Source organism: Anabas testudineus, chromosome 17, assembly GCF_900324465.2.
Source record: "Anabas testudineus chromosome 17, fAnaTes1.2, whole genome shotgun sequence".
NCBI classification, from domain to species: domain Eukaryota; kingdom Metazoa; phylum Chordata; class Actinopteri; order Anabantiformes; family Anabantidae; genus Anabas; species Anabas testudineus.
Window position 1 is genome coordinate 22,962,201 of NC_046626.1, and position 12,196 is coordinate 22,974,396.

General features: G+C 40.4%; 2 protein-coding genes across 2 annotated transcripts in view; both read right to left on the bottom strand.

Moving 5' to 3' along the window:
- LOC113164098 (T-cell ecto-ADP-ribosyltransferase 1-like) overlaps positions 1-892 on the bottom strand; it is a 10,534-nt gene extending 9,642 nt beyond the window's left edge. The window contains exon 1 of the mRNA XM_026363232.1: positions 836-892. The gene's annotated coding sequence lies outside the window, so the exon portion shown is untranslated. The remainder of the gene's footprint in view (positions 1-835) is intronic.
- Positions 1-10,166, bottom strand: part of LOC113164100 (erythroblast NAD(P)(+)--arginine ADP-ribosyltransferase-like) — a 14,922-nt gene extending 4,756 nt beyond the window's left edge. Inside the window, exons 1-2 of the mRNA XM_026363234.2 lie at positions 10,137-10,166; positions 9,945-10,024 (exon numbers count right to left, since the gene is read on the bottom strand). Of these exons, the coding sequence (XP_026219019.1) occupies positions 9,945-10,013 (69 nt within the window). The 5' untranslated portion in view covers positions 10,014-10,024; positions 10,137-10,166. The remainder of the gene's footprint in view (positions 1-9,944; positions 10,025-10,136) is intronic.
- Between the last annotated feature and the right edge of the window lie 2,030 nt (positions 10,167-12,196).

The following is a 12,196-nucleotide window of genomic DNA, read 5'->3' on the forward strand; positions in this document are numbered from 1 at the left end:
ATAGATAGATAGCTGATAGATAGATCGCTAGATAGATAGATGTTAGATCGCTTAGCGATTATCGATAGATCTCGATAGACTCGCTCGCTAGCAGATCGAGGATCGATAGATAGATTATAGATAGCTAGATAGATGATCGATAGATGATAGATAGATATGATTATGCTAGATTTATAGATAGCTCAGATAGATATTAGATATAGATTATAGATAGATCGATAGATAGCCGATTATAGATAGATAGCTAGATCTCGCTATCGATTATAGATAGATAGATAGCTAGATAGATTATAGATTATATGATAGCTAGTCGATAGATAGATTTAGATAGAAGATTATAGATAGATTTTATAGCATAGATAGATCTAGATTATAGATAGATAGATTATAGATAGACAGATAGATAGATAGATTATAGATAGATAGATAGATTATAGATAGACAGATAGACAGAACATTTTTACTTAAACATTTCTCTGTGTTCATGGTTCCTGTTTATATGTAGTGGATCTTCTCCTGTTCCACTCACCATCATGGAGTCCACAGGCAGCATCGAGCAGAGGAGGAAACACAGCAGAGCGGAGAGCAGCAGGTTCATCACTGCACAGTCTACACACACACACACACACACACACACACACACACACACACACACACACACACAGTGTCAGTATTACACACACACACACACACAGTGTCAGTATTACACACACACACAGTGTCAGTATTACACACACACACACACACACACACACACACACACACACACACACAGTGACATTATTACACATCAACAGCATTTTAAGAATCAGATAAACCAAAAACATGAACTCACCGGTTCACAATGAGATGATGTTGAAAAAGGAACACTTCTGATTAAACGACTTCAGACTTCTTCACTTTGCCTTTGTGGGCTAACAGATCTCACAACACCCCCACCCCCTCATGCACAGTTTTCACACTTTGCATGTGCACATTCACTGAGCTAAGGTACGTGGGCAAATGTGTAAAGGTTAAAAGAATAGTGTGAATGCTTATGAGTCAGGGTGTGTGTGCTCTGCATCGCTGCACGTTCAGCTGATTAATCAAAGAAGTAAAAAACTTTTTATGGTACGTTGAATTTACTGTGACTCACTTCTCACTTCATAACTGTCTGTATTGTTTGTGTGATCATTTCCCTTTGGGACTAACACACATTATTGTGTATGACTTTGTCACCTGGTGTCTGCTCTGCAGAGCTGACAGGTTTGAAATGAGTTGATCTCTGTTGCTAAAGCAGTGATGTTAATAACAGGCTCCTAAAACAACTAAATTCTGCATTAACAGATGAGTTTATTACAACTGAACGACTGAGAAACAGTTGTTCTGTTACCTGTGCCCATAAACGGTGAGTTGGGGGCCGAGCAGATACTCTTAGTGTAGTAGTACTGCTTTTACAGTGTGTTACTGGGTTTGAATGTACAAACACTAAGATCTCAAAAGACAGAATGCAGTGATTTGTAAATCACAGAAACTCATAATGGCAGTCAGGGTTGGTGTCTGCCAAGTGGTCAGAAGAGTGACCAAAGTGAGACATAGAACATACGGCCAGGCGCACACACTCCTCAAAACGTCTGCTGACAGTGGAGAAGAAATAAATCCTCAATCCAACCTTATTTATTCTTAAAAAATCAAACATTTAATAACATTTAAGTAAACGTATTTGGAGTCGGGGTTGTTAAAGTGTTGAAAATTAAAGTGTAGGTTTTTAACCCACCAGCAGATTCACACTTTGTTGTTTCTTCCGTTTTGTGGTCAAACTGTTAGTGAACATGTTTTTTCTTCTCACAAACACAAACGGAAGTGGTCTGAGGTGTGTTCACCAAGATTCAGCATCATTCTAAAAAATCATTTTTTAAATGATTTGAATATATATAAAATCACTTTTATATATATTCAAATCATTTCACACTGCTTCTCATTCAGCCATTTACACAAACCAAAAATAAAACCCAAGAGCAAATAATAAAACCTCAACAAGTTCTTCCTGTAGTGTGTGTGGGCTCAATAAAGTTAGAATTTAGTTATAATTAAATATTATTTAAATATTATATATAAATATATATATAATATATAATTTATATTATATGTTTATATAATATATACATAAACATGCCTTTAATAAGCCACCATGTCCGTTTTTGAATTATATCCACTATTTCTGAAAGTCAGTGTTTGGACTGAATTTTGTTTTTCATGGTTTGTCTCCTGGTGATCTGTGCTTGAACCGATTCTTTTCACTTTATATTTCCCCTTTAGGCAATATTATTAGGAAACACTTTAAATTTCCATTGTTATGCAGATGATACCCAGCTATATTTATCTATGAAACCAGGAGAAACTAATCAATTAGTCAAACTTCAAGAATGCTTAAAAGACATAAAGGCCTGGATGTCCTCCAATTTCCTTCTCCTAAATCCAGACAAGACAGAGGTTATACTGTTTGGGCCTAAAAATCTCAGAGACACTATGTCTAATCACGTTCTCACCATTGATGACTTAGTTCTGGCCTCAAGTAATACTGTAAGAAACCTCGGAGTTATCTTTGACCAGGATATCTCCTTCACTTCATACATCAAAGAAATCTCTAGAACTGCCTTTTTTCATCTGAGAAACATTAAAGTTAAAATTAGGAGCATCCTGTCCCAAAGTGATGCTGAAAAACTAGTCCATGCATTTGTTACTTCCAGACTGGACTATTGTAATTCATTATTAATAGTTTGTCCCAATAACTCATTAAAAAGCCTCCAGTTAATCAAAAATGCTGCAGCCAGAGTTCTGACTGGAATTAGTAAGAGAGATCATATTTATCCTACGTTAGCTTCTCTCCATTTGCTCCCTGTAAAATCCAGAATTGAATTTAAAATTCTTCTCCTCACTTATAAATCCCTTAATAATCAGGCTCCATCTTATCTTAAAGAACTCATAATTCCATATCTTCCAAGCAGAACTCTCCGTTCTCAGGCTGCAGTTTTACTTGTGGTTCCTAGAGTAGAACATCTCTGAGATCTGAAAATTGAAACCTACCTAGAAAGACCTGAGGCTGTAATGGTGCAGACAGTGGTCTAACAAAGTACTGAGCAAAGACTGTGAATGTTTATGTACATGTGACCTTCTTTCACAAACAAACAAACAAACAAACTTCTTTGACTTTGTCATCATGAGTTATTGTTTGTAGAATTTGGAGGAAAATGATGAATTGAATCCATTTTGGAAAAAGGCTGCAACATAACAAAATGTGGAAAAAGTTAAGTTAAGATCTTCCTGTCTTGTAAAAGACAGGTTGTAGATCAGCTGCTTCTTCTTTTTCTTCAGAAACTGGAGCATGACGTTCTCAGGAGCATGAACTGTGTTTTTCTCTGTGTTGCAAATATTTCCTGGTTGAAATCCTCCTCTGTGACATGAACACCCTTGTCGTTCTGTTTCTTTGGTGTTCTGCTACCATCTGCTGTCTGACAGATTTACCTGCACAGTGCTGGGAAGCGCACTTTTGAAATGTAATAGATTACAGATTACAAGCTGCCCTGTGAAAATGTGTGATGTACTGCAACTATCTAGTACAAACTAATGTAACTTAGGTTCTGACTACTCGTGAGGTCTTCAAGACAACTTTCCATCTTTAATCCAAAGTCTTCACATCATATCTTTTCATGTTCAGTGTTTGTTGTAGATTTAGTTTGTTTGTCTTGTTCCTCACTTGTAAGTCGCTTTGGATAAAAGAGTCTGCTAAATGACTAAATGTAAATGTTGTAGGCGTCAGTATTTCTAAAAACCTTTTACGTTTCGTTTGTGTTGTTCTTTGTTGTTTGTTCCTGCAGTTGATTCTCTGTTTAGTCTTTTAGTTAAATATATGTATTTATATCTGTTAGATGTTGTGGATCAGGAGGGTGAAGTAGTGTGAACTGGAAAGGTTGGAACCAACAGGTTAATGTGAACGTTAAACCAGTCCTCGACTGGTTTAACGTTCACATTAACCAGACAGCGGGTCAGCAGGGAAACTCGTCTCCCTCCCACAAGACCTCAGCTGTAAAGTGAGTTTGAGGATAAACCCGAAGGTCTCAGTGAGTCAACAAGAGAAACGTTCTCTTCCTTCGGTACCTCAGCCTGCAGGAATTCACAAGTTTGATCACAAATAGAAACTTATAGCATATCTCTTCCTGATCGAGGTCAGTGATGTGATGATGTGTCGTTTCGCTGGAGGTGAAGCAGATAAAAAACTGACGTCCTGAGAGAAGATAAAATTGTGTTTGAGTTTCTGAGTATTTGTCCTTGTCTGAAATACAATAAAGTGTTGACTCAGCATTCAGTCTTGTTAATATTGATAAAAACTGCCTGAGACAAACAACTATCAAAAATCATGTCAATCAATGTCCACGTGCTTCACATAAGAAGCACGTGGACATTACTGAGCACCCCCCCAGCTTGTAGATGCTCCTTTAGCAGCAGTAACTTGAAGTAATCCCTGTTTGACTTTCTCCGTGTCCCACATCGTTCTCTTAAGGTCCTTCTGCAGCCTTTTGGTTGGGTCGGGGTCTGGACCCTGATTCTTTTATTTTTCTGGTGTAGATTTACTGCAGGTCCCAATCATCAACCCTTGGCCGTGGTGTTTCTGATGCATGGTGCTGGGCGTTAAGGCCAACAACTTCACTTCGGGCTCATTTGTGCAGGAGTCTTGTTTCATTCCTGTGGTTTGTTCAGATGCAGTTCTGTGAACCTCAGACAGAAGCAGCTTCGTCCTGGGAACCCTTCCAAACAAACCGTACATGTTTAGTATTCTAATTGTGCTATCCTGGACTTTAACATTTAACCTGCTCAGTGAGACCTTCGGGTCGGGTCTGACCTTGGAGTGAATGTGCTGAGACGTTGACTCTTGGGAAAAGTGACAACTGTCTTGAATCATTTCCACTTGTGAATAATTTTCAGTTCAATTTAATTCAGTTTTATTTGTATAGCTCCAAATCACAACAGAAGTTATCTCAAGGCACTTTACAGTGTTTAAGACCTTACAGAAAATATTTATATAAAAAATTACATAGAAACCCAACAATCCCATTTGAGCAAGCTTTAGGCAACATTGGAGAGGAAAAATTCCCTGTAGTGGAAGAAGCCTCAAGCAGAACCAGGCTCACAGTGGGCGGCCATCTGCCTCGACCGGGTAATAATCTTTCTCAGTGTTGAGTGTTGAATGGGGAACACCAAACAGTCGGCAGACTGTAGAGGTCTGTACACCTGCTGTTTTTCTTTTTGCCTTCATTTTTATTATGTGTTCATTAGAAGACGGGGTAATTAACATGAAGCTGCTGGACAAACACCATCTGGCAAACTATACGAGTTTCCATCTTACAGGATGTTAGGAAGATAAACGTACAGTGAATTCAGGGCGAACAAGGCTCAGATCCTGTCCCACTCTCTACAACCTGCTGCACCACTAGTGTAGCACCAGCTGAACCTTTTTCTGCTTCTGGGGAACAGGAAGAAAAATGGTGAATATAAGAAACACGATGTTATCACAGATCAGATGATTCTTGTTGCCTCCACCCCCACAGGACGTGTCCGTCCACACTCAGAAAACATCTCTAAATACAGTCGAGTCCTGAACTCATCCACAGTCTGATCACATCTTCGGATCCTGATCTGTTAGTACCATAAATAGTTTTTCCATTTAAATTAGTGAGTTTTATGTGTAATAGTTTCTGACTGTGTGTGTAGACTGTGCAGTGATGAACCTGCTGCTCTCCGCTCCGCTGTGTTTCCTCCTCTGCTCGATGCTGCCTGTAGACTCCATGATGGTGAGTGGAACAGGAGAAGATCCACTACATATAAACAGGAACCATGAACACACTGGTTCTTCTTAACAGCAGAGAAATGTTGGGATCACACTGACAGGAACATCTCCAGTTTCTTTACCTTTAAATACACATACTGTTCCTCTGTTGTTTTTGTCTTTCAGATCCATCCAAAGTCCACTTTAGGACAACCCGTCCCACTAAACATGGCTGAAGATGCTGTTGATGACATGTACGACGGCTGCACAGATGCAATGGCAGAAACTTCGTGAAAGAGAACACTGGAATATTTGCAGATGTCTGGGGAAAAGCTGAAGACTGTGCAAATGACAGACTAAAGCGAAAGGATCCACAGGATCAGGCTCTATCTAAGAATCACATGCAGGCGATTTGTGTTTATACAGCTGAATATCAAAAGTTTTATAAGACGTTCAACGATGAAGTCCGGACCAGCAGGATCAAATACGGCGCTAACTTCCCGTTTCACTCTTTATATTTCTGGCTGACATCTGCTGTTCTGATTCTCAATAGTGACGAGTGTGTCACTACTTACCGCAGAACTGATCGAGTGTTTACTGGTCAGGTCAATGGAATTATTCGGTTTGGATCCTTTGCATCCAGCTCTCATAATCCAAGACTGATCAACTTTGGTCAGAAGACCTGCTTTCAAATTACAACCTGTTCAGGTGCCTTCCTGAAACAGTATTCAGATTACAGTGATTCAGAGCAAGAAGTGCTGATCCCTCCTTATGAGATGTTCAACATAACTGCTAAAAAGCCAGGTCGTCGTGCAGAATCTCGGTTGTCTGATTGTCAGGTGGTTTTTATATTAAAGAGTGCAGGAGTTCTCAGCAAGCTGAACTGTGACGCTGTGAACTGATCAGAGGTCAGTGCTTCTACTCCAACGATGAATCAGAGCATCTTTGGGTTCTCCTTGATCAACATGAACAGCACCTGTGGAAAATCCGCTGAGATGTGTTTGTGCTGATGCTTCCAGAAATGTCTGCTTCTAAAGAACTAAACTTCTGTTTGAAAACTTCCTTTATGAATCAATAAATGTCTCTTTCAGCAGCTATGTGCATTTAGCTGAGTGTTTTTTTACCATCTGCTTCCTGATCAGTTTAACTTCTTCCTCCCATTCCTCCGATTTTATATTTGGACTCTTCAGTCAGGCCGATGTTCTGCAGACTTGGATCAGAACAAAGTTGTTTGTTTGCAACTTGTTTGAGGTTCTTGAAGACGTGTGATGTGAAAGAAATTCAGTTCTGAGTGAGTGGTGCAGAGACCGAGGAATGGAACCTGTGTGAGTCATTAACTCCTTCAGGGTCTCTCATGCTATTTTACTTTATTTATCTTTTGTTTAGCTCTTTCCTAAAGGTGAGCTGGAAAACGGTGTAGCCAGGTGTCAGCACTGAACAGAGAGACCTTTGACCTCTGTCTGTTACACTGTGATCACTGTCAGCAACAACACATTGTGAAACATGTTCCACAGAAGTTCCTTTATCTTAATGCATCAGACCTTCTGAACGTGCTGATTAATCAAAGATGAAAATGCTGAAATGTTGATGTTGCACATTGAGCTGCAGCAGAAACAGATACGGGGTCAGATGAACGTCTCTGATAACAGACACGCTGAACTAACTTCCTCTTCACTGTTCTACATATTTTAACAGTAAGCCGCTGTGTGGAGACAGATGCTGGATCCTGGAATCTAGTCCTGCTGGTTCTGGATCTGGGTTAAAGGTGATGATAAAGTGATGGTTCCAAACTGATGCTCATTTGTATCCTCAGAAGTGAAATTAGTGAATTAGACACTGATTCCAAAACTGTAAAATATCTTTCAGATATCTGTTTTATAATTATATATATAAGAGTTATAATGTCTATAACTATAACTCTTAGTGACGCTTTACTCTGAAAGGATCCTGTCAGACAGCCATCTCTGAGCTGCAGCCACAGCACTGCTGAACATCACGTCATGTATTAATGTCATTAAGAAAGGTAATCAGCAGTGGGCAGGGATACCTGGAAGACCAGCAGGACCGTGGCCCTTGAGCCCTGATGTAGGGATTGTTTACTTTTGTTGACTCAGTGATGGAACTGATCTGATCTGAACCTAAGTTCTGTGATGTTTGTGCACGGACCACGTCGCAGTCAGACCACTTGTTAATTTAAAGTTGAAGTGTTTTTAAATGTAACCATAACTGGAATCTTTGAGAATCAGCACCTCCAAGTCTGAGGCCATGGTTCTCACCTGGAAAAAGGTGGCCTGCGATCTCCAGGTGGGAGGAGAGATCCTACCTCAAGTGGACTAGTTTAAGTTTCTTGAGGTCTTGTTCATGAGTGAGGGAAGGATAGAGCGAGAGATCGACATCAGCAGCAGTAGTGTGGTCGAGATACGGGTCTGTCTCGGTAAGAAGGAGCTGAGCCGAGAGGCGAAGCTCTCAATTTACTGGTCAATCTATGTTCTGTCTCTCACCTATGATCCACAACAAAAGGACGGGGTCGGGGATACAAGCAGCCGAGATGAGTTGGGTGAGGAGCTCGGAGTAGAGGCGCTGCTCCTCCACATCAAGAGGAGCCGACTCTGAGGAGCTCAGGTGTGTCTGTTTCAGATGCCTCGAGGATGCCTCGGAAGGAGGTGTTCGGGACATGTCGTAATAAATAAAATGACATAATAAAACACTGAAAGACACATTTATTGATTCATAAAGGACGTTTTCAAACAGAAGTTTTAGTTCTACAGAGAAAAGCAGACACTTCTGGAAGCATCAGCATCAGAACACATCTCAGCAGGTTTTCCACAGGTGCTGTTCTGATTCACTGTGATGACTGATGGAAGCTGAAGAAGACGCTCTGTTTCAATATTTTACAGCTTTGCAGTTCAGACTGCTCTTAACTCCAACACTCGTCAACGTATAGACACTTCTACAATCAGCCAGACCCCACACCAAATAACCGGGTTTAACCTCAACAATCCTGAACACCTCGTAGGGGGGGACCAGCACCTCTTGCTCTGAATCTCCAAAATATGAATAATATTTCAGGTAAGCACCTGAACAGGTTGTAATTTGAAAGCAGGTGTTCCGTCCAAAGTTGGTCAGTGTTGTTTTGTAAGAGCTGGAAGTGAAAGAACCAAACCTCATGAGTTGATTGACCCAACCAGTAAATGTACCATCAGTTCTGCGGTAAGTAGTGTGACACTTCTTCCTATTAATAATCTGTAGAGCAGACGTCAGCCAGAAGTGGAAAGAGTGGAACTGGAAGGACGTGCCGTATTTACTCCTGTCATTCCTGATGTGATCATTAAATGTAGCATGAAACCTTTTATAATTCGATGTATAAGCACAGATGGCCTGGAGGTGACTCTTGGTCAGAGCCTGAGGTTTCGGGTGTTTCAGCTTCTTTATTGCACAAAATTCAGCCTTTCTCCAGACAGCTGCAAATATTCCATGGTACTCTTTTCTGAAGTATTTGTATTTGACCTTTTGTGACATTTTTCTGTGGCAGCCATGGTACATGTCATCAACAGCACTGTGAACCATGTTCAGTGGGAGGGGCGGTTTAGCATGTCCTACAGGGAAGCTGAACGGAACCTAAGAGGAACACAGACAGAAGTCGAGGTCGTCAGACAAACAGCGTTAGAACTGTTGGTCTTTAGTAAAAAGGGGAGAACAACAGGTAAAAGACAAACAGGCTGCAGACAAATCCACTCCATTGACTCAGATCAGAAGCTGATTCAGAGGTTCTGACTGGTTCTGTTTTAGTCCGAGTCAGAACAAACCTCTTTCTTACCTCAAAATGAACGTTTCCATGTACTCTATATGAGCAATATGAGGCAGAAAGCTCTAAAGAAACATCAAGTCATCAGAGGTGTTCTGACACCATCACACAGGAAAAACTACAGTCAGCTGTGAAAACCAGACACTGTTCAGTGGCAAACACAGATAAAAACCATGACTGCAGTGTGGATCCGCAGAGGTTCACAGGCTCTGATGTTTAATTATTAGTTATGTTGTCGTCTGTAAAAAGTCACTGACTCAATCTGAGAGATCTGACATGGTTCCTGTTTCCTGTTTCACCTGTGATATGTAGTGGATGTTCTCCTGTTCCACTCACCATCATGGAGTCTACAGGCAGCATCAAGCAGAGGAGGAAACACAACGAAGCGGAGAGCAGGAGGTTCATCACTGCACAGTCTACCCAGAGAGAGAGAGAGCTGAACCGCTGGACTACTGACACAGACATGTAAATAAACATGACAACAGATAAATAGCAAAAGTACAATGTTAAAAAGAGAGATGAGCTCACCACCAAGTGAAACCTTCTGGTTCAGGATTTGATCAGACAGTGGATGACTTCTGGACTCGTGCTCAGCTTATATATACTGTTCTCCTCCTGTGTGGACACACAGGTCCTCCCACACAATCCTCTTGCACAACCAAAGTATGTAAATGAGACGAATCCTGTGTGTAACATGCAGCTTTATGTTCTGTGTATCAGTGAACATTTATTCCTGTTCAGTTGGAGTTTACGTGATTAGTCCAAGAATCACAAATGACAATCAAATCACAAACTTGAAATACTGAATGTGAAACTGAGAGACATCAGACGCATACTTACTTCTGAATGTATCCGGACCCCATCATTTTTTATACATTTTAACTATATAGTTATTTTACAGTTGAAAAAAACTACTACTTTCAAAATTTTGTAGAAGTCCTAAATTCAATTCTTCTTCTATACCTCAAAAGAATTCTCAATTCAATTCTCAATTTCTTTGCATAGCACCAATTCACAACAACAACAATCATCCAAAGGTATTTTACATATTAAACTTAAGACCTTACAAAATATAATATATAGAAACCTCCAGCAGAACCAGGCTTATAGTTGGTGGCCATCTGCCTCGACCAGTTGGGGTGAGTGGAAAGAGAAGAGGGAAAAGAACAGCAGGCAACAAGAAACAACAACAAGCAGCAGAAACACTGGACAGGTTGGTAGGACCAGTAACTGGACTCTGGAGATGTACAGCTCCAAGGAGGAGGATACCTGCAGAGGAGAACAGAGAGAGGGAGACAGAGAGGAGGAAACACAACTACAGGAGAGAGAAGACACAAAGTTAATGACATGAAATTGTAGAATTTGAATGGATAGAGGAGAAAGGAGAGAGGAGAGGAGCTCAGTTTATCAGTAGAGGTCCCCCAGCAGACTAACCTATAGCATCAGATCTAAGAGATGGTTCAGAGTCACCTGATCCATCTCTAACTATAAGCTTTATAAAAAAGGAAAGTTTGAAGTCTAGTCTTAAATGTAGAGAGGGTGTCTGCCTCCAGAACCTGAACTGGGAGCTGGTTCCACAGGAGAGGGGCTTGATAGCTAAAGGCTCTGCCTCCCATTCTACATCTGGAAACTCTAGGACCCACAAGTAAACCTGCAGTCTGAGAACGGAGAGTTCTGCTTGGAAGATATGGAAAATATGGAGTTCTTTAAGATAAGATGGAGCCTGATTATTAAGGGATTTATAAGTGAGGAGAAGAATTTTAAATTCAATTCTGGATTTAACAGGGAGCCAATGGAGAGAAGCTAACATAGGAGAAATATGATCTCTCTTGCTAATTCCAGTCAGAACTCTGGCTGCAGCATTTTGGATTAACTGGAGGCTTTTTAATGAGTCATTGGGACAAACTATCAATAATGAATTACAATAGTCCAGTCTGGAAGTAACAAATGCATGGACTAGTTTTTCAGCATGAGCAACAGTCATGAATCTGTTCCAGTACCTTTGCAAACTTAACAGGTACTATGCTGTGTTCAACAAACAAATACATTAGTCTTGTTGTTTCAATACCTTTAGAGGAAACTGTCCTTTATTTGACCCGTGCATGTTTTTCACATGCACACAACTCCAAAATGTTTTGTAAGTTGTGGGTCCTCACAGGATGTCGCAATGACACAGATTAAACAGCCGAAATTAACCGAATCACTGACAACTGACCAGAAAAACACGTTGTGAAACATGAAGTTTTATTTTTCTTTCTCTTACTGAAAATATTAATTCCTGCATGTTGAGGTGCAGAAAATAGAACATGAACAGTGTTACTGTGAAACAGTTTGTCAACACCACAGGTTTGAACATGTTTAATTGTAATGTTTGCACATTTTAGGTTTAGCACACAGAGGAAATTTGAGACAACTGTTTCCTGAGTGATGGTTTTGAACGAAAACTTCTGCAACTTAACATTGTTTAAGTAAAAACTGTTCCCAGGTATGATGGTGGTTACTGCCTCAGCCATGTGCCTCTGCTTAGGGAAAAAGGTCACTATCATCCCCTCAGTTTTATTTATGTTGAGCTTGAGGTCTGAGTTTCC